Here is a 25,422-nt window from a genome sequence, read left to right on the forward strand (position 1 = left end):
TATCCATTGCAAGTCTGGCTCGGGAAGACAGTGGATTTTTATTCCCTTTCTCAGTCTCTCCATTTTGAGTCAGAATGGCCCACGTACTTTGCACCCACACAGAGACTCATCCCATTGAAACTATTCCCGGTTTCAGTTTGGGATCCTTCTGGAGGGAGGCCTTAGTCACAGGCGTGCAATACAGACCTGTGTCCTCCAGAGTCCGCTGTGCTTCGCCCAGCTCAGCCCCCGAGCTTTCTCAAACCTGAAGCGTCTGCAACACTTTGCAAGGACACCGAAGACAGGGCACGTCAGCGCTCCGACTTCCTCCCTACGCCGCCTCTGATTGGCTGCTGGGCGTATAAGAAACGGTGAATGAGCGGCTGACCCTTGCAGAAACTTGCTGGAGGTCTCCGGGTGGCATATACCTTTCCTCCCTCGTCCATCCGCCGGCAAGCCGAGCCGGGGGAGGATGAGGTCGTCCTGTGTCCTGCTCACCGCCCTGGTGGCGCTGGCCGCCTATTACATCTACATCCCCCTGCCCAGCTCCGTGTCCGATCCCTGGAAGCTGATGCTGCTGGACGCGACTTTCCGGAGCGCACAGCAAGTGGTGAGATGCAGCCCAGCGCTGATTCTCTCTCCCTCTTAAGCAATATTTGGAGAGGGAAGCAAGATTTCCTGACCGCGTCCCACGAGAACGCATATTTTTTTCTAACGCATTTAGGCGATCGATTTTTAAGGTGGTTCAGTCGGGCTTTTTTTCAGGGTGTCGCATTTGCCTCCTTACTAGCAGCGGGCTAGATCTGTGTCTTCTCTTCTGCGTTGGTGATCGAGAAGGTGAAGTTCTTGAATCGAATTTGACAACTGTTTAACCCTTCGTCTGTCCTAAGCGCCCCCCTTCCTTCTTGGTTTGCAACGTCAAAATAACCACCTTACAGCATTTTTTAGAAGCCACCCTTCCCCCCATTTTCATTCTTCCGTAGGGGCCTGGAGAGAGTGAGCTAAATGTTTTAGGAAGGCTGGGGGGGGGGGGGCAGTCTCTGATTCTTGGTAATGCAGCCACCTTAAAAGCAGAAGCCGGCACGGGCGGCCTCCCAACATCCTCGGACCGTGGAGCTCTCCGTTCCCGGGGACTGCAGGCAGGGCTCGTCTAAGCACCTGAGTAACCGCAGGGATCTCCCGTTTCATGCGTGGGGCTTATCAGCTCAGCCCACGGAGGAGGCCAGGAGGCCTGGCAGCCTGGTTAGAGGAGAGGCGGTGGAGGGGGCGGCAGCATGATGCACTTTTCTGCCTGCCCTGCGGCATTTATTTTATGTCCTTGGCTGTCAAGGAGACAATCTTTACCCCAGCCAGGATACCCCTGCTTTTACCCTGGTGGGTGACATTTCTGTCTCTTGTATCATGGGGATGCATCTCTTCCCCATAGACAGTAAAATAGAACTGGAGTTTATTCTATAGTAAGAGGCATTCGTTTTAGTGGCAGAGAATCTGAAATCTGAACTCCAATCCGCAAAGCTGGGCCTTATTATTCTAACCCTCCTCAATCGCAGGTTATTTTTGTAAGCTCCTTTTTTTTTCAGGAGTGACTAAACAAAGAGAAAAAAATCGTGATATTTCCTAGAGGGATGATGTTCCTTTTCCCCTGTCTGTTCTGTGTGTAGGATCACAGAGTCTCTGAGGCTTTGTCCTATCAAAAAGCCCCTTAAGTAGGGTATGGTAGCACCTTCCTACTAGGGATTTGTTTTTCTTAAATCCAGCCATGTTTTCAATCCCAAAGTCCCCTGTTGTCCCTTAGGGATGGTCTATGAAGTTACAGACCCCCTCCTTCCCTCCTGCTTACTGACATGGTGAAAGAGTGACCATCCCCTTCTCTAGCCTTTGTTTCAAGAAAGGCAATCTTCTTGTAGCAAGCCCTACGGCCCCTCTCTTCCTTCAGAAATTCTGTAATTTGGGAGTGATATCCTTTTAAGGTTTTGGGGTACAATGGCATTTACCCTGGATGGGTTATAATGACCTTCAACAATAAGAATAATGACTAGTAAGAATAAGAAAAACATGAAAAATGGCTATATTGCCTGCAGAGATTGTTAGTTTTCAGGTCACCAAAGAAGTCTTCCTCATCATATGTAATTTGGGAAAAGCCAGGTTTGGAGAAAGGCTTTTCTTCCCTAACTATAGGCTGTCAACCCATCAAGGGCAAGGCCTTTGGACCCTATGGTCCACTAGCTAGAATGTGCCCTCAGCTGGTGTTTGGGAGTGATAATGAGTGTAAAGCCAGGTCACAAGATAAATGAGGTAACCAAGTATCCTCACCTGACACTGTGGCTTGGGAGTCAGTTTGCACAGAAGTGGCTCTCCTCACTTTTCTTCTAAATTATGAAATATTAGATCATTCAGACCACACGGAAGCACATTCTACCCAATAAAGCATTTTACCAATGTCACTCCACATCATCCTGAGGACAAGGCAATGTGACTTAACACATTGTGAGTAAAAGCAGGACAGGTTGAGTCCTGCCTCCCTGAGTCCCGTTCCAGCCAGGCTACTTGCTGGCAGTGAGGCCAGGCCATTACTAACCTTACTAACTGGTCCTCAGTTTTCCCTGTAAAATGGGGTTAATATCTACCTTACAAGGTTGCTGTGAGGTTTAGTAATGCATTTAAATGCCTGGACCTTGTAGTTATTCTTCTAAGAGTTGTTCCAAAGGTCCACTATGGATTATGAAGATCTGTTGGATTGCCCAACTTTGTTCAAATGGTAAAACAAATGTAAACTGGACATGACTTATCTCATTGAAATGTGGAGAGCTACCACTAGATTGCATGGCATGAAGTTTGTTACCCAGACAATTTTAGTTAGAGCTGACTTGCTCAATTACAAAAGCAACTGAAGCTACTTCAGAAGTGAAGCTTGGCCTCTTGGCCTACTTCTTAACACCATAGGCTCGCGCCCAGCATCAAGAAATACGAATGCTGGGGCGCCTGGGTGGCTTGGTCGGTTAAGCTTCCGACTTCAGCTCAGGTCATGATCTCTCAGTCTGTGAGTTCGAGCCCCGCGTCGGGCTCTGTGCTGACAGCTCAGAGCCTGGAGCCTGTTTCAGATTCTGTGTTTCCCTCTCTCTCTGCTCCTCCCCCGTTCATGCTCTGTCTCTCCCTGTCTCAAAAATAAAATAAAACGTTAAAAAAAAAAAAATTAAAAAAAAAAAAAAAAAAGAAATACGAATGCTGCTTTTATTCTGTGTCATTGGCAAACACTGCACCCTTTCATGCCAATTTTTCCCTCCTTTACCCTGTGCAGGTGATTCAGATTATTGAGATCATGTTCATTGTGCTTTTTTTCCTGGGGGGGTCCTCCAATATTACCTAAGAAGAAGGTACTGGAGATCTTTCTCTAAAGTCCTCTCAAACACAGATGCTGCATTAGCATCACCTAGGGAGCTTTAAAAATCCTGATGCTTGGGGGCACCTGGGTGGCTCAGTCAGTTAAGCTTCCTACTTCGGCTCAGGTCATGATCTCCTGGTTTGTGAGTTTGAGCCCCACGCCCCGCGTTGAGCTTTGGGCTGACAGCTTGAAGCCTGCTTCAGATTCTGTCTCCCTCTCTCTCTGACCCTCCCCCGGCCCCACCACTTGCCTGCTCAGTCGTGCTCGCTCTCTCTCTCTCTCTCAAGAATAAATAAACATTAAAATTTGTTTTTAAAAATCCTAATGCTTAAGTCCTATCCTATGCCTATACCAGATTTACTCGGAGGTAAATTCCAGGCATCAGTTTTAAAAGCTCCCCAGGTGATTTCAATATGCAGTAAAATTTGAGAACCAATGCTCTTTAAGGTAAATAAAATGCATTACAGATGTAGGCAATATGTATTCCTTAAACTGAACACATGTTGCTGGGGATGGGCCCTTTTACATTAGCATGGATTAGCTTATCAGATTAGTTGGTTGACACTTTGGCTGTAAGAATCTAAAGGGGATAAAATACTAGCTAGGCAAATTTCAGGGTTATAGCAAAGCCTTCATAAGATGTGAGCAGAACAGCACACAAAAAAGGTCTGGGAAAGGCAGAGGAGAGAGAGGTGTAGATGAAGATTGGTCAGCCAGAGACTAGAGGGACAAAAGTAGGGAGTTGGGCAGGTTCTGGAGGCTGATCTCAGAATGGTGTGCAAGGAAAGATTTTTTTATTTTTATTTAAAAAAAAAATTTTTTTTTTTAATGTTTATTTATTTTTGAGACAGAGAGAGACACAGCATGAACGGGGGAGGGGCAGAGAGAGAGGGAGACACAGAATCGGAAGCAAGCTCCAGGCTCTGAGCCATCAGCCCAGAGCCCGACGCGGGGCTCGAACTCGCAGACGGCCAGATCGTGACCTGAGCTGAAGTCGGACGCTTAACCGACTGAGCCACCCAGGCGCCCCAGGAAAGATTTTTTTTAAATAGTAATCCCAACACAGGTGAAGATCCTGAGAAGTTCACACTGCTGAGTTTGGCAATATTCATTGAAAGCAGTAGAAGCATGTTTATTCTCTGACCCAACAATCCCTCAGTATGAATTTATTTTTCATATTTTATTTCTTTATTCAAAGAGAGGGGAAGTCTGCGCACACGTGAGTACGTGGGGGATTGACAGAGAGAGAGGGAGAGAGACCAAATCCCAAGCAGCCTCCATGCTGTCAGCGCAGCTGGACTTGGGGCTCAAGCTCATGAACTGGGAGATTATGACCTGAGCCGAGGTCAAGAGTTGGATGTTCAACCAACTGAGCCACCCGGTGGGTGCCCCAGTATGAATTTAAGTACTCAGTGATATAGGCAAGGCTATAGCTGTGGAGATGGAAACATTTTACAGAGTCAAGAACCTTGCTCAACTAGTCAAAAAGTACTGCTGTTTTATGAGAAATATGGGGGAACATTCAGCAACCTAGGTTTCTTTTTCTTTTTTTTTGCAGCATTATTTAAAAAAAATTTTTTTTTAACGTTTATTTATTTTTGAGACAGAGACAGAGCATGAACGGGGGAGGGTCAGAGAGAGGGAGACACAGAATCTGAAACAGGCTCCAGGCTCCGAGCTGTCAGCACAGAGCCCGACGCGGGGCTTGAACTCACGGACCGCGAGATCATGACCTGAGCCGAAGTCGGTGGCTTAACCGACTGAGCCACCCAGGCGCCCCTGCAGCATTATTTAAAAGAATGAAAGCAAGTAATATTAGAGATTACATAATTATGGTACACATAATTTGGGATACTATACATTCAAAACCTTTAGGTTATAAAATAATGTTTAATGACTTACAGAAGATTTGTACTGTATGTTAAGTTGGAAAACGCAACAAAACCGCATATATGCCATTATCCCACTTAAAATATTTATATCCCAAAACCTATAGTTATGTATATCTATTTGTCTATCTATACTTAGAGAAAAAGTAGAAGGATCTAATTTAAAATGTAATTTTTTTCTAGGCCATAAGGTTATAGCTTCAATTTTCATATCTGTATATTCTAGTTTTTCTACAATGAACATGTAGTAATAAACGATTTAAAAAAATTTTTGTAGTAGATTTCCTACTTCTAAAGTGGAATTGATGTGTACACAATGCCAATGTGATTAATATTTTAGTAATTGTTCTATAAGAACATCAGATTTCTTGACAAGAAGCGTCCTGGATCCCCTGACACAGCTGTCACAGTGCCATGCTTCATGCTCAATTAGATGTGACACAGATCAAAAGACCACTATGTGCAGTGTTAGGGAGATGCCAAAATGACCTAAAAGAACCTACAGCCTGGTAGAATGGAGAAGACATGTTAATATACAGTTATTAAAAAGGTAAGAGCTGATAGGCATTACTGAAGAGGCACAGTTCCAGAAGCTCATAGGAGGGAGGGGTTATATGCTGTTTAGAGGAGGGGCCAAAGGCAATAAGGAATCTTAAGGGAGTTCAGAGCAGGGGCGTGGCTTGGCTTACCTTGATCATCTCCCAGCTTACTAGTTCTACTGTGTATCTTTTTGATGACATAATGTAAAAGATTGTTGAAATTGGCATGTTTGCTGAATGTTCCCCCTATTTCTTATGGATGTCAGTGCTTTCGAACAAGTTGAGCAAGGTTTTTCATCTTGTAAAATGCCCCCAAACATCAAAATGCAACATGTCTCCTCCTGGATGTTCTGTGCATGATGCATGTGCCTTCAGGCTGTGTGAGGGTGGTTTAAATGACAGCTGCACTGTCATGCCGTGAAGAACTCCAACTTGTTAACCTTTTTCATAACCATTCATGAACTGGGACTTTTACTAATGGCTGGTAAATTTAATGTGAGAACATTAGTAAATATTTAAGTTTTGTCTGCCATTTTCTAGACTTGTTGTGATACATATTTATCCATGTAAATTAGAGATTTCACCAAGCTCAATAGTTTTTAGTTGACTTGATGGAATTTTTGTAAACACATGGCAGCAGAAAGGCTCTAAATAGCTTTAGGGGCAATATTTATTTATTTATTTATTTATTTTTAACATTTTATTTATTTTTGAGACAGGGAGAGACCGAGCATGAACAGGGGAGGGTCAGAGAGAGGGAGACACAGAATGCGAAACAGGCTCCAGGCTCTGAGCTGTCCGCACAGAGCCCGACGCGGGGCTCGAACTCACGGCCCGAGAGATCGTTATCTGAGCCGAAGTCGGCTGCTTAACCTACTGAGCCACCCAGGTGCCCCTAGGGGCAATATTTAATCGGTATTAATCCTGACAGGTGAGCAATCTGAGTCGGGCTACATAGGCGACACCTTCTGATGGATCCAATCAAACATTAAGGTCAGATTGACTCAGCTACCAGGTTTGTTAGATAATGCCTAATTTACAATTTTCCTTGTTATTTTTCTGAGAACCCTACAAATATAGCCCTGAGCACAGGAATGTTATTGTATTTTAGTGGGACCTTCTGTTTCTAACATGTGGCTTGAGCTTGATCTAAAGACATTTTTGTGAGGTGTGGAAGTGCAGTAACCGTTCTTAACCAGTATGTTTTTTTTTTTTTTTTTTAATGTTTGTTTTTGAGAGAGAGAGTGCGTGAGCAGGGGAGGTGCAGAGAGAGGGGGACAGAGGATCGAAGAGAGAGCGTTCAGGTTCCATGCGCTAACAGCAGGGAGCCTGATCTGGGGCTCAAACTCCTGAACCTTGGGATTTACAACATGAACCAAAGTCAGACACTCAACTGACTGAGCCACCCAGGCTCCCCTTAACCAGTCTGTTAATACACAATTACATCTTTTAAAATAATGAGTATATATTATTGCCAAATGAACCGATGTGGGAAATGTGTATTACTTATTTTCTCCATTTTATGTTTATAAAGAATTAAGAAATGTAATTGAATTTCCAAGTGGCAAACCCAGCTATATTCTAACTAATTTGTGTCATATTATGAAATTTTCACAATCTACCTTTCAGTATTCCAAAGTAAACTTAAAATACTACCATTTGGAAGTCATCACTCATATAAGAAAAATTGAGCAAACACCAACTGGCAAAACAAAAATGAAAGACACATGCCTGATCTTGAGGAGTTTCCAGTGGGGTGAAGGGGAGATAAGCCTATGGACAGTTACAGAGTAGCACTTGAATGACAGAGTTCTGACAGAGGCTTTATGGGTTGCTGTAAGAGCCTTAGAAAGGACCTGTAATATGCACCCGGTCATCGGGCATTGAGGATTGTTACCCTTTCACACAGGCATCTAATCTGAGTCATCAAGGTTAAGTGTTTACAGTAAAAATATACAGTAACCTCTATTAAGCATATAGTGAGCATTCACCCTGTGCCAGATACTGTGCTATGTGCTTGGCATGCAATTCATTTAGTCCATGCTAGGATTCTTTGAGGTGGGTGTTCTTATTTTCCTTATCTTACAAAGGAGGAAACTGAAATGCAAAGAAAAGTAAATTGCTCAAGCTGACACAATTTATGAGAGGTAGAATCACGATTCAACTCCTGCCTGTCTCACTCTGAACTCTAGAGTTTAACCATTGTACGAGCTTGCCTTTCTACAGGACCTTAGTGAAGGAGGTGGGGTAGGAGAACAGGAGGGAGAAAGAAGGGGCATTCCAGTCAGAAGGGACATTCCGGTGGAAGAGGATGATAGAGCCAAGGAACTAAAAGTTGCTTAGACCTCAGAGTGGTAAGGCTGGAAGGAAGCACAGGCCAGATAATGAAGGGCTCTGTGGGCCAAGCAAGCAGTCACTGAAAGGTTTTTCACAGGGAAACCCCATAATCAAGCCCGTGTTCTAGAACAGTCTTTTCTCAGTAGCAGTGTAGAGACACTGGAGTTTAAGAAAGCAGGCGAAGGAGACAGTCCACTTAGAAAGTAATCCAGGTGAGAGGTGGGAGCATGAACTAATAAAGCCAGGCTGGCTGGCAGTGCAGCTGAACCAGATTTGCTGATGAAGGGATTATATGGGGTAAAGGAGAGAAAGGAGCCAAAGGTAGCTCCTGGCACAGACTCTAGAGAACTTGGGTGAATGGTGGTGATGATACTGATCTAGGGGAAGGAGCAGATCTGAAAGTGAAGGTAATAGATGTTGGACCTTGTTTTGAGGTGTCCATGGGACTAGTCCAAGGACAGCTTTTCACGAATATCTTATAGCAACAAGACCAGAGCCCAGGAGGGAGAGAGAGCTGGGCTGGAGATACACATTTGGGAGCAGTTGGTGAATGGGTGGTAGTGGAACTAGTGGGAAAGGGTGTGCATAGGGTGAGAGTAAGATTGTGTGATCCTTCTGGGGACACCTGAAGGGGAAACCAGTGACAACATAGGAAGAGGAAGCCAGCCCTAAGAGAAATGAGATCCTGACAAACATAATTTTTCATTATTTTACATTCATATAGCAGTCTAGGTTTTTTTATTTTTAAATTTTTTTAATGTTGATTTATTTTTGAGAGCGAGAGAATGGGGTGCGGGTGGGCAGAGAGAGATGGAGACAGAGAATCTGAGGCAGGCTCTGGGCTCTGAGCTGTCAGCACAGAACCCGACACGGGGCTTGAACCCACGATCCGCAAGATCATGACCTGAGCTGAAGTCGGGTGCTTAACTGGCCGAGCCACCCAGGTGCCCCAGCAGTCTAGATTTTATAAAGGTTCCACCTATCTCATTTTTGCCCTCAAAATCTATATTTAAGTTTTGTTTTGTTTTTTTCTAAAGTGGGGTCTATGCCCAGTATGGGGTTTGAACTCACAGCCCCAAGATCAAGAGTCACATGTTCCACCCACTGAACCAGTACACGTGCCTCACCCCTCATTTTATTTTTATAATAAATAACTGGCTGGCATGAATTACTTCCACTTATCAAGTGAGGAAACTGAGGCTCAGAAAGGGTCAGTGACATCCCCAAGAGCACATGATTAGTTCAACAGAGACTGGAATCACATGTCCTGGGCTCCTATTTTGACACTCTCACAGCTGAGCCAGGCTGACCTGAAAACAAAGTCCTCTGTGATGGATTTCTCCTTTTTGCCTCTGGTTCTGTCTCTGTGACCAACGCCTACCTGTGGGAATGCTCGTGATAACTTGATGCTAGTTGACTGTATCCTGACCTTTTTTTGAACTCCCACAGTTAAATTAATCTACAGTAGTGTCTCCCAATCTTGTTCTCATGCCCTAGACTTGATTATGTTTGTAGAAGTATTCCAGAGGAGACTGGGGGGAATAAGGAGGAAATCGGTCTGTATGGGCTTGAATGCTGGAACTCAAAAGATTTATATAAGAAATTAAAAAATGATTCTCAAGCAGAATATGAAGTCTGATAAATTTTGAATGGCTATGAAAAATGGTTTTGCGTTTTTACTTCTATGAAACACTTAAATATCAATGTTGCATGGCCCATGGTCTACCTGTAATCCATTTGTGTCACACCTGTTGGGAAACTCTCCTCTCTACAGTTTGTAGCTATTTAAATACAAGTTTACTATTATTGCTATTAAACACAGATAGTCCCCAAGTTACATATATCTAGGTAATCCTATAACTTATTGTCAAAACCAGGACATTTTTGAGAGTGCTAGAGGCTGCTATTAATCATGCTTGGACAACGGTTTTAAACCAGAATTATTCCCAGACAAATCTGGACAGATGCTCCGTCTACATTTATTTGGCTTGTCAACATTCAGCATAATCAAGTCAAAGTTGTAGAATGATTCCTGGACTCCCTGTTCTGCTCAAATCTGACTGTTAACCCTCCAGTGGATCTCACCACCACCCCCCCCCCCCATCCCTTCCCTCACCCCTGGCCTCCTGTCCCCTGCAATAGTCGCAGAATAAAAGTACTATGTTCCTTAATGGGCACATAGAGCCTGCCACAGCCTGTCCCACACTGCTGAATCCAGTCTCCCTGTTCCCATGACAGTCTGCATGTTTGTATCTGACAACTTTCTTCCTGTTACTTCTGCCTCTCATGCCCTCCCACATGCAGACTTTGGCTAACATTCCACTCATCTTTCAACACCTACTCAGAAATTGTCTCTTTTAGAAACTTTACCTTTTTCCCCAGTCTGCCTTAATCTCTCTTGGTGATTAAGATTGCTTTACACTCTGCTAGCATTTGTGTGTGTGTGTGGCCCCTGTATGTTTCTTTCCTTAGGTTGCTGTCTCTTTATGTACAAGCTCCCCCCCCATATTCTAGGCTTTCTCAGCTATCATAGACACAATTTCCTTCCTATCTGTTTTAGCGTTTGTTTGTGGTTGAAAGATCATTCATTATAGAGAAAACAGGAATTCTTGGTTCTGCTTTCTTTCAGTCTTCTGTGACATCATTTGTCCGAAAGGGCAGACTTAATGCTTTTATGTGCCTGTGACCCTGAACTTACCCCAGAACAGTTTTTTGTTGCCCTTTGCAACATTTTTTTTTCTTTTTTTGCAAGCCTCACTGTTTTCTGGGTTTCTAACTTCCTCATGCTATTTTTGCAGATTTATGCTTGTTTTTGAATTTGTAATGAATTTATCTGCTTGTTTTAACAACACTTTAGGCCGTCTCCTTAAAAGATCGCTGGTGGATTCCCACATTCATTTGGTATCGTTCTACCTTTCCGTTTTCCTCTTGAATGGATAATTGATAAATATTTCATGAAAAATTGATTTCACTGACCGTCTTCTGCACTGCCTGTCCCATAATATCATCCGTGCCCTGGGACTCAAATTACCTTTGCTTTGTTCTGAAGTCTGCTTTTCTAAAATGCAGGATGTTTATCTCATTATTCCTAGTTTATGCCTCAGTTCTAACACCTCACTGAGTTTATTCCTAGTTTATGCCTCAGTTCTAATGCCTCACTCTGTCCCAGGGTTACAGATCCTTTCATTTCATGGCATTGTTCTTCTCTGTTAGTGAGGAGCAAGTCCACGGTAGCAATAATCCCTGCTTCCTTGACTTTCTTAGCAAGGCAAATCAATTCTGCTTGTAGAAAATGATCTGCTTTTAATAGGAAAGATTACTGTCAGATATGTGTATAATAATGGATCTGTTTGGGGCACCTGGATGGCTCAGTCGGTTGAGCGTCCAACTCTTAATTTTGGCTCAAGTCATGATCTCATGGTTCATGGGTTTGAGCCCCATGTCAGGCTCTGTGCTGAGAGTGCTGAGCTTGCTTGGGATTCTCTCTCTCCCTTTCTCTCAGTCCCTCCTCCCCTCTAACAATAAATAAATAAATACATAAATAAATAAATAAATAAATAAATAAATAAATAAATAAATAAATAAATATTTAAAAAAATAATGGATCTATTTACTGAATTATAAATACAACCAATAGCAAAGTTAAATAACTGATGGGGGAGGCTGGCTGTGAACAGGTCTGGGGAGGCTCCATAGCCCTTTCAACTGTATTCCACAACTTCCTATTATGATTGTTCAGTCTTCTCCTCTTCAATCCCCTGCACTCTGAAATGTTTTGTATTAGTTGTATGATCCACATTATGAAAGCATCACACAGGGATGTATCATGTATTTACAAATTTTAGTCCTGGAGGATTTTATGTATTATGCATTTACAATTTTAGTCCTGGGGATGCCTGGCTGGCTCAGTCAGAGGAGCGTGTGACTCTTGACCTCAAGGTTGTGAGTTTAAGCCCAATGTTGGGTATAGAGATTGCTTAAGAATAACATCATAGATAAAGAAAGAATGAATGAACGAATGAATAAAATTTAGTCCTGGAGGATTTAACCTGAAGAAGTTCCATGGTTAAATAAACTGGGGAATGATGAGTTAAATACAGTTAACTTGGATTTCTTTTTTAATTGTAAGACATTTCAGAATCCCTGCCATACTAACATGTGTTTTGAATCTTAATGAGAAAATATATAGTGAGTCCCAAACTTAACTATAGATCCTTCCTTCTTTACAAAAAACTTCATGATACTGATGGTGTGTTTACCAAATTTGGGGGAAATTTTTCATAGTGCTTAAGTGCTTAAGTGATTTGAGAATCAGGGAGATCTGTGTTCAAATCCAGACTCTGAGCTCTACTGGCTGTGTGACCTATTTAACATATTTAACCTAGGAGTTTGTTTCTTGATCATGTAAATGGTCATGATACTTAACCCATAATGATGTTAAGATTGCCTGAGGTTATATGTATAAAGTTTTATTGTTTATCATCATTATCACACATAAGTTAATATGTAAAGGACTTGCAACAGTACCTGACATAAGAAATCTATGTAGTCCAGATCTGATTTTGACAGTTGTCTACAGTTGTCTGCAGTATACTCCAGCAGTAACATGCTGTTTTGTATTCTTTTGTTTTTACCGTTATTCTTGTCAATCTGTTGCTGTTCTTACTAGCAGACTGGCTCTATACAGGTATAGCTCTTTTTAACTTGAACTTCTGTTGGCTTTGGCTATTGGATTTAAATCCTGGCATTAGCACTAACTAGTTTTGAAACTAGTTGGGCAAGTTACTTGAACTCAAAGTTTTCTTATCTATAAAAGTGGGATAATGATAGTGCTTCCCTCAAAGCTTGATATGGACTAGATGTGACTACATATATAAAATTCTTGGCACAGTGCTTGGTATAAAGCTAGAACTAAAAACTTCTTATGGTTAAAGTATTGGAGTCCATGGCCTTAGTTTGCTGGTGTTCTACCTGAGTAGATCTATGAATCCTCATCATCATAGCTAACTCCTACATTTTACATACATAATAACTCAATCTTTATAACAATCCTGTAAGATAAGTACTATTATTCCTATATTGTAAATGAAGCAACTGAGGCACAGAGGGGTTAAATATCTTGCCCAAGTCACACACCCAGAGCCAAACCTCTAATTCAGGGACTCTGGCTTTAGAGTTAGTGCTCTAAAAGCCAAAGAAATTGAATGTCTCTTAGGCCTCCACTGTCTTATATCAAAGATCTCCACTGGAGTTTGTCAAGGTATCAATTCATTTTAGAATATGATGTCACCTGGAAAGAGTTCCTTAGACTTCAGGTACCTAAGATACAGTTAGTGACATGACATTTTGTTGTATAAATTAAAGTCCTTTATTTGAATTCTGTCCCAATGGTGGACCATCTTGCCACGCTGTGAAATGGTGAAGTACTTGCAAGTAGGGCTGATATTTTTCTCAACAGAGGGCTTTGGATTTGCTTAAATGATTGCCATCTGTTGGGCCTAGAGATCTGGCCTATACCTATGGAAAAGATGACTTTGACTTCTGAAGTTATTAAAGGCAGGTATCTTCAGCTGACCACCGTAACAGAAGAAATTCACAATGGCTTCTATCATTCATTAACAACCATATATTGGGCACTTACAGCAATTCACAAAAAAACAGCACTTGGCCTTCCTAGTGCTACAATCACATGCCAAAAATATGTGGCAAGTAATCATATAAAAGAAAATGTGAATATTGAGAAATTTTTTGGCATGTCAAAGGTGATTGAAATCCCGTGAAGACATGGAATCCTCTAAGGAAACGACGTTGGATGAGAAGAGAGTAGTTTTAGATCTGAGAAGATGTGGTACCAACAAAGGGGACAGAGCAGTCAGGGAACAAAGAGAAATACGGAGGATGGGGGGGAGGTGGGGGGAAGTAGAGTCAAAGAAACCAGCAGAGAGCAGTACCAGGAGAGGGTAGTCAACTGTGTTGAATTTCCCTAAGAGATGGAGGGACGTGAGGATGGAATGGAGTTCATCAACCCTGCATCCTGGTGGACTCTTCAGTATCAGCCACAAAATCTACTCCCAAGCAACTGTGGAGTTTACATTTCAGGGTCTCCACCTGTAGCCTGTTTTTTAGAATGATTTCAAGGATATCTGCCAAAACTAATGTTTTGATTGGTGATGCTCATCGTATTGAGCTATCATTTCTGATAGGAAGTAGCCAAAATAAATTTTACAGCTTGTGATTAAAACCTGAGATGGAGGTTACTGATGGATATTACTGAGGTACTAAATCTCTCTCTATATATACATATATATGCACATATACATATATATGCATATGCATATATATGTATATATATGTATATGTGTGTATATATACACATATACCTATATATAGTATATTTTATGATATATAGTATATTATATATACACTTATATGTATTTATATATTATATATAAATATATAATATATATTTATTACATTATATTATTATATAACATATTATATATTTGTATATTATATATTATATATACACATTTAAATGTAATAAAATATACTGTATATTTGTATATGTATACATATTTATATATAGTATATTTTTTTATTTTTAAACTAATTTTCTTTTTTTGTTTTTAATTAATGCTTATTTATTTTTGAGAGACAGAGACTGAGCACCAGCAGGGGAGGGGCAGAGAGAGAGGGAGACAGAGTCAGAAGCAGTCTCCAGTCCCTGAGCTGTCAGCACAGAGCCTGATACAGGGCTCAGACTCACGAACCGCATGATCATGACCTGAGCCAAAGTCAGACACCCAACTGACTGCGTGCAGGTGCCCCATTTAGTACATTTTAAAATGTGTATTTAAAAAATTTTTAATTTTTTGTTTATTTTTTTGAGAGAGACAGTGAATAGGGGAGGGGCAGAGAGAGAGAGAGGGAGGCTCAGAACCCTAAGCAGGCTCTAGGCTCTGAGCTATTAGTACAGAGCCCGACGCAAAGCTTGAACTTGTGAACTGTGAGATCATGACCTGAGCCAAAGTTGGATGCTTAACCGACTGAGCCATCCAGGCGCCGTGTATTAAAAAATACTTTAAAAGGGGGGAAAAAGTAAAATGGTTAATTTCCCCAAATAACTAATTTTAAATTTATGTTGGTTAATTTATCTATGTGGAAACATATCTTAAAATTTGGACTTTTATAGGCTAAGTAGCTTTTTCTTTTTTTTTTTTTTTAATTTTTATTATTTCATATATATTTTTAATTTACACCCAAGTTAGTTAACATATAGTGCAACAATGATTTCAGGAGTAGATTCCTTAATGCCCCTTACCCATTTAGCCCATCCCGCCTCCCACAACCCCTCCAGTAACCCTCTGTTTGTTCTCCATATTTAAGAGTCTCTTATGTTTTTTCCCCCTCCCTGTTTTTATATTTTTGCTTCCCTTCCCTTGTGTTCATCTGTTGTGTGTCTTAAAGTCCTCGTATGAGTGAACAAAGTAGCTTTTTCTATCTGCTTCACAATGAGGTTCACATCAGATGAATATTCAACTTTCTCCTTGTAGATTGAAGCCTATTAATTCTGTGGTTAACAGTATACCATGTAAATGCACATACTATACTTTTGTCAAGAACAGTGGGCCAGTATTTTATAGGACACACCATATGCTGTATTTGAGCCTTAGTTAGCAGCTCTTACTGCTAGCTAGCTTACCTTAGAAGCTCTTACTGATCCAAACCAATAACTTGATAGTTCCATTTCCTCACCTAGCAAATCCAAATTGGCATAATTCTGCAAATTAAATGAAGACATTTTGGATGAAAACAGAAACATTGTTATTGGTCATGTCTACAGAAGGAAGCTGAGTGGCTGTGATTTTCAGTTACTCTAAAAACAACAAGATTTCCCTACTCCATAAAAGCATATTTGGGGGCAAATCCTAGAACGTTAACTGCTTCAAAAGTTGGACTTTCATTTGGGTGTTGTCAGTGGTTAAATGTCTTTATGCCATTCCCTCTGCCACCCACTTTTGAGTCTGAAAGCAAGCATATGAAGAACAACACCAGACAGGGGGAAGTAAGGGCATTGCAGGGAAAGAGCAGGTGCACAGTTCTGAGGTGAGATAGCATGGCACCTACAGGGTGTTCCTTCTATGGAGTCTCTGTAAGGTATATATAAGAAGTTTGAAGGAGATATTTATGTAACTTCTATAATTTATGTAGAACTATTTAATTTAATATTTATGTAATTTATGTAGAACTAGGCTCAGTCTTGTGTTAAGATATATTCCACTGTTTTAATTATGCTAACTCCAGGTCAGCTAATAGAATTATGAAAACATATAACAAAAGTGTGAGTTTTCAAGAATAAGTATGGCTTAGTGAGAAAAGCTTTAAACTACTTACTAAAAATATTCTCTGTGACAAACCTGTAGAATGGCTTTTAAATTTGGGCAGCTAAATATATAATTTGATTGAAAAATTGTTTGTTACTGTTATGTGGATTTAGTAGTTTTTTGTTTTTCCATCTTAAACAAAAACTTCTTTAAGTCAGTCTTCCTTGTTGTGTCCCCAGTGCACTGCTTCAGAAAAGTCATTCTTTGTTTAAAGTTTAAAACACTGCAGTTGTTGACAGCTATGGTGCCTTACTTGAGACAAAAGCTTCTTGCACGCACATCAAAGGGGTTGGGTCTACGCTTAGGGACCTCTTGCTTGAACCACCCAGTCTAGTTGCTGTCTCTTCCCTATTTCCCTGTCCTGCTCCACCCTGTTCTTTCCCTCCGCAGAACATAGGCTATTGGGAATTGTCTTTTATTTATTTATGTATTTATTTATTTTTTAAAATTTACATCCAAATTAGCATATAGTGCAACAATAATTTCAGGAGTAGATTCCTTAGTGCCCCTTACCCATTTAGCCCATCCCCCCTCCCACAACCCCTCCAGCAACTCTGTTTGTTCTCCATATTTAAGAGGCTTTTAGGTTTTGTCCCCCTCCCGTTTTTATATTATTTTTGCTTCCCTTCCCTTATGTTCATCTGTTTTGTATCTTAAAGTCCTCATATGAGTGAAGTCATATGATATTTGTCTTTCTCTGACTAATTTCACTTAGCATAATACCCTCCAGTTTCATCCACATAGTTGCAAATGGCAAGATTTCATTCTTTTTTTTTTATTTCATTCTTTTTTTACATTTATTTATTTTTTTGAGAGACATAGAGAGACAGAGCACAAGTTGGGGAGGGGCAGAGAGAGAAGGAGACACAGAATCCGAAGCAGGCTCCAGGCTCCGAGCGGTCAGCACAGAGCCTGATGCAGGGCTCGAACTCCTGAACTGTGAGGTCATGACCTGAGCCGAAGTTGGACGCTTAACCGACTGAGCTACCCAGGAGCCCCCTAAAAAAATTTTTTTACATGTATTTATTTTTGAGAGACACAGCACAAGTGGGAGAGGGGCAGAGAGAGAATGAGACACAGAATCCGAAGCAGGCTCCAGGCTCTGAGCTGTCAGCACGGAGGCTGATGCTGGAGCTTGAACCCACAAACCATGAGATCATGACCTGAGCTGTAGTCAGACACTCAACGTACTGAGCCACCCAGGTGCCCCAAGATTTCATTCTTTTTGATTGCTGAGTAATAGTCCATTGTATGTATATGTACCACATACATTCATTTGTCGATGGATGGGAATTGTCTGTTTAATTACTTTTTAAAAATTTTTAAGTTTATTTATTTTGAGAGAGAGAGAGAGAGAGAAAGCATGAGCAGAAGACGGTCAGAGAGAGAGGAGAGAGCAAGAATCCTAAGCAAGCTTCTCACTGCCAGCATGCAGCTCGGTATGAGTCTCAAACTCACAGACAATGAGATCATGACCTGAGCTGAAGGCAGATGCTTAACCAACTGAACCACCCAAGCACCCTGTTTAATTACTCCTAAGTAATTTGTCTTCCTAAGTAATTGTGTCTTCCTGGCCAGCTGGAAGCTCTGTGAGGGGAGGGAGCATGTCTGTGGGTTTCATCACCATGCACTCAACTCATAAAAGTACCTGGCACGAAGTAAACACATATTTGTTGAGCAAATCCATGATAGCTTTTACTGTAAAGAGGTGTGGTAAAGATGTCCTGACAGGAAGTTTTCCCCATATACCCCACTTCTCAAATAAGGCATCGTCAGTAGGATCAGCACCAAAATGTGCTTGCTTTTCTCCCAGATTCCTGTTCCTCTCCATGAAGAGCCCAAGTAGAAAAATGATAGGGGGCAGGTTAGCTGCCTGCTCTTTTCAGAAAGCATGAACTTGGGGTGCCTGGGTGGCTCAGTCGGTTAAGCGTCTGACTTCGGCTCAGGTCATGATCTCACAGTCCGTGAGTTCGAGCCCCGCGTTGGGCTCTGTGCTGACAGCTCAGAGCCTGGAGCCTGCTTTGGATTCTGTGTCTCCCTCTCTCTCTGCCCCTCCCCTGTTCATGCTCTCTCTCTGTCTCAAAAATAAATAAACGTTAAAAAAAAAAAAAAAAAGCATGAACTTAAAAGCAACAATGAAGAGAAATATAATCTACACTATGTTAATTTGTTCACAATTATATTAGGCACTAGTGTTGTACCAGACAGTATACCAGTCCTAGGGGAACAAAAGGGAAGGAGGTAGATGTTATATTATCACTATCCATTTCCACAGGTATCAAAAGTAGAAGCTTGAACTAAGAACTGGAGAGCTCAAAGGGAAGAGTGTCTGAGGAGTGAGTAGGGCAGGGTGCCATAGAGGAGACGGCAGTTGAGATGGATACTGAAGGATGAACAGGAGTTTGATTGTGAGAGGAAGAGGGAGAAATTCCAATAGCAGATGGAACCCTACAGGTTAGCTTTCTGTAACTTTGAGGACGGTATATATAGTATATGGGCGAGATAGGTTGTACATGCGAAAGTGTGTCCAGGGAAGTAGTATGTAGTAATAGGAGTAGATAAAAGGTATGTTTGTACAGTAGGTGGATTATCAGGAGATGGAGAATGTTCTTTAAGCTATATAATCCCTAGCTGTTACAGCTGCTTTAAAATTTTTTTCCCATAGAAGCATAATTCCTTGAACAAATTACAGGACTGAATTATTTTTTATATACCATAAGAGGTGTAGAATCATGCTATGGAAAACGCAGAACATAGAAAAACTTGACTACAGTCTCACCTTAACACAGCCACCACTCGCTTTTTGTTATATTTCCTCTCAGTCTCTCCTTTTGTGTATATGTTGGCTTACTTTTGTTGGATGCTATCACACTGTATATACAGTTTTATGCACAACTTATTTTACTTATCATTTACCAGAAGGGTTTGTCGCATTATCGCTGCATAATATTCCCTTCCCTTTGGAATGGATGTATCAGAGAGCAGGTGCCAGTTTTAACCTAACTGTTCCCCTGTTACCAGATATTTAGACTATTTAGTTACTTGCTATTGTAAATAATGTTACTGTGAACATATTTGAATAAATAATCTTTTTGTTTTTAGGGTTTTTCCTTGAGTGATTGCCCCCAGTTGGAACTACCATATCAAAGGGTGTAAATATTTTACAGGCCTTATTTCCCATTTCCAAGTTATTTTCCTGTACGTGATTAATAGCAGTGTAAGAGAATGCCAGTTGTGCTGTGCCCTTCCCAGCACGGACAGTTGTCCAGTGGATCATTGAGCAACGCAGGTTTGAACTGCGTAAGTAGAGCTTACACGTGGATCTTTTTTTCAGTACAGTACATAAGTGTATTTTAACTCAGCCTCGGAAAGAAGACTTGTGTTTATTAAGAGTCTATAAAGGAGTAAGCGAAAGTCTCTGGAAGCAGTTTTAAAGAAATATGTTAGTCAGTGGTAGCCACGTTGGATCATACATATGAACTTCCTGCTTCTTTGCAAGGGTGAAGTCATTTACTTGCTCTAGAAATTGCTTTGGTTTTCAGTTTGTGAGGATTGCCAACCTCCACCCCTGCTTGTGTTGTAGGGCACTGCACATCCAGAGTACCTCCCAGCATTTAACACATCTGTCAGCCTCAAGGAGAAGGACCGGTGACCCTTAGCATAGTACCGGGCACCTATCATTGTAACACCCAGTTACAAATAGCCCACCTCCCAGCATCCTTGGAGGTAATGGTAGTGAAGGAGACAGTACTTAGGCAGCTTGGACTTTCTTTCATACTTACACTACATCATATTATTTTATGGTCTCTTTAACATATTTTCCTTTTGTCTTCTAACTTTAACCCAGTTTATTATCTCAGAAAAATGAATCTTTATCCCCTATTTCTTTTGTAATCCCCAAGCAGTGATACCTTAATTACTTCTGACAAGGATACTATACTCAAATCAAGGATAAGGAAATCTTTATGCTTTGAAGGGAAAATAAATTTTATTTATTTATTTTTTGCTTTGAAGGGAAAATAAATTTTAAAAAGAAACAAGTGCATCAGCCTCTGCAGTCCTTAGAGAGCCCATAAATCCCATTCAGATTCTCCATAATTGCCATATCCATTATCATTGCTCTCAGATTGTCCATAATTCCCGGGTCCATTATCCTTGTTCTCTAAACTGCTTCTATGCATCATTGCAATTTAAAATGCAAAAGAAACAAAATCCCAAAATCAAATATTTCTAATTTTATGTCTCAGTTTTAGTTATCGCTATCCAGGTGTGGGGGAAGAACACTGTCAACTAGGCATCTTATTTGTGTGGAAAAAAACGTGTTCTGACTTTTAGTCCAGCAGCTTGAGAGTCCCAGACTGATCTGCAGACATGTTATCTTTGATCCACATTATATATTAAGTATTTTTAGATTCATTGCCAACACCTAAAATTCAAGATCTTTCACACAACAATCTGGGCTTCCTACTTCCCTTGAAACGTCAGATCATCTGGCAACACTAGGCCAGACTTTCCATATTCCACAATCATCTAGGGGCAGCACAGCTTCTTCCTTATTTGGGGCCTTGTTTCACCAGTTTGCCACAAGCTTACCACTCCCCTGACAGAGTACAACTTACTTTATTCATTTGCATTAGCTGTTCTGGCCCCTGAAGACATGAGTTTAAGACTTCAGTTCTACAGGGTTTAGTGTTAGGTAGAAGTCGGTTAACTGAGGACCCAGCACAGTCCTCTGGTCTGGTTAGATGCAGGATCAAGCTGAAGTAAGATCAAGCATAGGAACACTGCGTGACATTTATGGTCTATCCCGGGGCAAACGGTTGGGTACTAGTTATGCTGAAGAGCAGACAGAATTGGAGCCAGTAGAGGAGAAATAATACTTAGAAAGTAGTCCCTGCCTGGGACTCGGATCTGGATTGGAGCCCTGGCTCTGGCCCCCAAATAGAAGGAGATTGTAAATCATTCCAATTCAGTTTAAGTTTTGATTTATAAAATAGGACTGGACTAGGTAAGGTGGTCCCAAACCAGTTTTAAGGGGTGTTAATAGGTGTGAGGCGGTTAAAGAGTAAGCGGAGTTAAATAAATTTCTCTCACTTCCGAGACTTGTCAGGGTCTTAACAAGTGTTGTGCCTTGTGAATCTCTGAGAGAAGAATTAATATGCTGCATTTCCCAGGTTATTTAATCACAGCATCACCAAACCCTTCATTCTTTGTTCTCTGTGCAAATTATCTCCTCAAGCTGCTTGCTGTTTTACAAAACTCAGCTTGGGGAAAGCTAATGTTAGCCCAACATTCTAATATTCTAAGTAAAAAGGCAGCAAAACCCTAGAAAGCCAGAGATGTCAAAGACAGCTCAGGATCAGGTCGACGGACACAGCTGAAAAGATTGCAGATCATGAGGATTTAGGAAGATGCTGTTGAAACGTGGATACTCCTGATCTCCGTTCAGGAGGCAGATGGAACAATAAAGTGGGAGGGTGGAATTAAAAGAACAAAAGTAAGTAGACTTACACAATTTCGCTATGAAGGGGAAGACAGAAAAGTTAGTGTCTCAGAAAATTTTTGAGGTGAAATGGAACTTTTTTCAATAGAGATGTAGTGAAAAAACTTGTAGCTGGTAATCCACTGACCTGGATGGTTGGGGGTTTGTCTCCCCATCTCTCTGGGCATCCATTTCCTCAGTTTTCCAAAAAGAGAGAGTATACAGGTAGGCCCTTTTAGGTTTTAAAATTGCACTTTTATTTGTATCCCATATAAGTTAGTAAGGATTGAGTCCTTCAGAAAGGGATTTGGTGAGGAAAGATGTATGAACAAATGAGAGCTGAGACCCAGATTAGAGAGAATTAGGTCAAGAGAGGTGCTTTACAAGCTCCTGGGGGATGGATCTTTAATGGTCCTCTGTGAAACTGAGTTCCAACTACTGGGATTTCTCTACAGAATTGCACATAGGCTAGACAGTATTTGGTTGACTTCTTATGTTAACATGGCTTAACTTTCCAATGAAACCCACCAGACATCCGAACTAGATTGAGTTATCATTAATTGTCCTAAGAAGTTGATTTATTTGATTGGCTTTCCCAGATTTATAGTTTTTTGTTTGTTTGTTTTGTTTTGTTCTGGTTAATAGAGTACCTGAATAATCACACTTTGGTGCTCCGTTTCCGATTTTGTTTGCAGTCTTCTCACATTTTCTAGATTTGATGTTCTTGGTAAAACTAGTTTTAGTAATCTTAGGAGACCCAGTAACGCATGTCTCAGTAAATAGTTTCCAACGTATGGAGAGCACTTTTTCAAGCATTTCAAGCATTAAATACATACTTCTAAGTGTGATTTTGGACACTCATTCATTCCACAAGTGTTAGTTGTATACGCACTGTGTGCCAGGCAGTGATATGAAGCAGTGAACAAATGCATCCTCATGATTTGTGTGGTTGCATACATAGCTTCAGACAAAGGACTGTCGCCTGCACAAATATTAACTTCTTCATTCATTTTTATTTAATTATTCTATTTATTTTAAGTTATGAAAGAATGATGAAACAGTAACTTTCAGCACAGCTTTACCAGAAAGAAAATATGTTAGGCACCTTATTTATCCAATACACTGCATGAAAGAAGGAAAATGTTTGATAATACAAAGTCTTGTTAACACCACAGTGGTAAATAACCCCTATACTTATGTTTCTTTGCAAATTGCTGGTTGCATACAATTCAAACCCACAAAAGAAACTAAGAGTCTTTTTTTATTTTTTTAAACTTTTGTTGATTTTTTTAAATTAAAAACTTTTTTATATTAAAAAAAATTTTTAATGTTTTATTTATTTTTGAGACAGAGACAGAGTGTGAGCAGGGGAGGGACAGAGAGAGAGCGGGACACAGAATCCAAAGCAGGCTCCAGGCTCTGAGCTGTCAGCACAGAGCCCGACACGGGGCTCAAACTCACAAACCACGAGATCATGACCTGAGCCGAAGTCGGACGCTTAACCGACTGAGCCACCCAGGCGCCCTTAAATTTTTTTAATGTTTATTTATTTTGAGAGAGAGAGAGAAAGCAAGTGGGGGAGGGGCAGAGAGAGAGCAAGAGAGAACTCCAAGCAGGCCCCTTGCTGTCAGCGCAGAGCCTGATGGCTTGAACCCATAAACTGTGAGACCCTGAGCTGAAACCAAGAGTTGGACACTTAACTGACTGAGCCACCCAGGTGTCCCAAAGCTAGGGGCTTTGAATTAAATATGTTTTTCCTGAAAATCCTTAACTGCTATCTGCCAGTCTATCCTCAAGCATAATGTGATCATGCACCATTTTATATTTACGTAGGAAAATAATGAAGGCACAACTAATGCAAACAAACCTTTTCCACTTCTGAGCTGGAGATGGGGGCACACTCTTGGATCGGTGGTTTTCCTGGCCTCATTAACGGTAGTGTCCTGATCACCAACACAGGCCTTCTCTCTTCTGAAGTGCAAAGTTGATGATCTCTGGATTATAAAAAAAAGAGCATTTTTCTTGAGTTATGCTTTTTCTGCACTAGGAAATTTCAGGGCTAAAGGAGCTGAAAAATTAAGCACTTAGAACCTACTCAGTTTGGGCTTGGGTATTCCATGTGTAGTGTGATAAAGCATTTCAAAATGAAATTCTTCCCTTCATACCTACTTGATAACCTTTATAAACCCTAATTTCCAATACTCCTAGAAGAGATCATGAAAAAAATCATCTCAAGTTTAACTCCTTCTTTAACACTTTTGGATATATTGTGTTCAGAATGAAAATCAAGGGGCGCCTGGGCAGCTCAGTCAGTTGAGTGTTCACCTCTTGATTTCAGCACAGGTCATGATCTCCTGCTTTGTGAGATTGAGCCCTGTGTTGGGCTCTGTGCTGACAATGTGGAGCCTGCTTGGAATTCTCTCTTTCCCTCCCCCTCTCATGCTCTCTCTCTCTCTCAAAATAAACATATAAACTTTAAAAACAAAAACAAACAGGGGCGCCTGGGTGGCTCAGTCGGTTGAGCATCCGACTTCGGCTCAGGTCATGATCTCACAGTCTGTGAGTTCGAGCCCCGCATAGGGCTCTGTGCTGACAGCTCAGAGCCTGGAGCCTGTTTCCGATTCTGTGTGTGTCTCTCTCTCTCTGCCCCTTCCCTGCTCATGTTCTGTCTCTCTCTGTCTCAAAAATAAATAAAAACATTAAGAAAAAAAAAATTAAAAAAAACAAAAACAAACAAAATGAAAGTCAAATTTCAAACCAAGGGGCTGGCCAGGATCTGATTGTTCACCTTTAACATGATTTAGGAATGTATGAATAGGTTCACATTGTTATTTTATTATCATATTTATTGTTTATATCACATTGTTATATTGTTACTTTGAAGTTCAACAATACTTTAAACTATTTTAGTGTTTCTTTTCTTTCATTTTTTCTCCTCCATTTCTGTCCCCTCTTATTTCTCTGCATCTTGAGACACTTCAGAGTGTCATTATTTGACACTTCAGAGATAGACCCTCGTCATTAGACTCCACCTTATCTTCTTCCTCTTTCTCCTCCGGCTCCCACCTTGTCAGGTCCTCAGCCTGTAAGGTCCACACGTATCCCTCCTTGGTGAGCTCATGGATTTTGACAAGATCTTAGAGAGGTCATTGGACTTCTTTCCCAGAATCTGAAATTCCTTATTAACTTTGGCCTCTTTCGGATCACGCCGCTTCTGCAGCTTTGAGGGCAAGGACTGGGCATTTCAGAGCGCGGCCGGCTCACCCTAAAGGCACTTTAGACTTGGGTGCACTCTTCTGCCGGGGCCTGGGCTCCTCTGACAAGTGACCACTGCCCTGTCAGTCCCCCCTCCTCGCGCCTCCTTCCCTCATTACCTCCGCCTCCTGGCGGGTCTCCGGAGGTTCCTGCTCCCTGGGTCCGCCACGTGGGA

At 41.2% G+C, this 25,422-nt stretch overlaps 1 protein-coding gene across 1 annotated transcript in view; it reads left to right on the top strand.

The window, feature by feature from the left end:
* The first annotated feature begins 329 nt into the window (after positions 1-329).
* Positions 330-25,422, top strand: part of NCEH1 (neutral cholesterol ester hydrolase 1) — a 61,824-nt gene continuing 36,731 nt past the window's right edge. The window contains exon 1 of the mRNA XM_078432158.2: positions 330-589. Coding sequence (XP_078288284.1) covers positions 452-589 — 138 coding nt within the window. The 5' untranslated portion in view covers positions 330-451. The remainder of the gene's footprint in view (positions 590-25,422) is intronic.

Source organism: Panthera onca, chromosome C2 (genome assembly GCF_046562875.1).
Source record: "Panthera onca isolate mPanOnc1 chromosome C2, mPanOnc1 haplotype 2, whole genome shotgun sequence".
In the NCBI taxonomy this organism is placed as follows: domain Eukaryota; kingdom Metazoa; phylum Chordata; class Mammalia; order Carnivora; family Felidae; genus Panthera; species Panthera onca.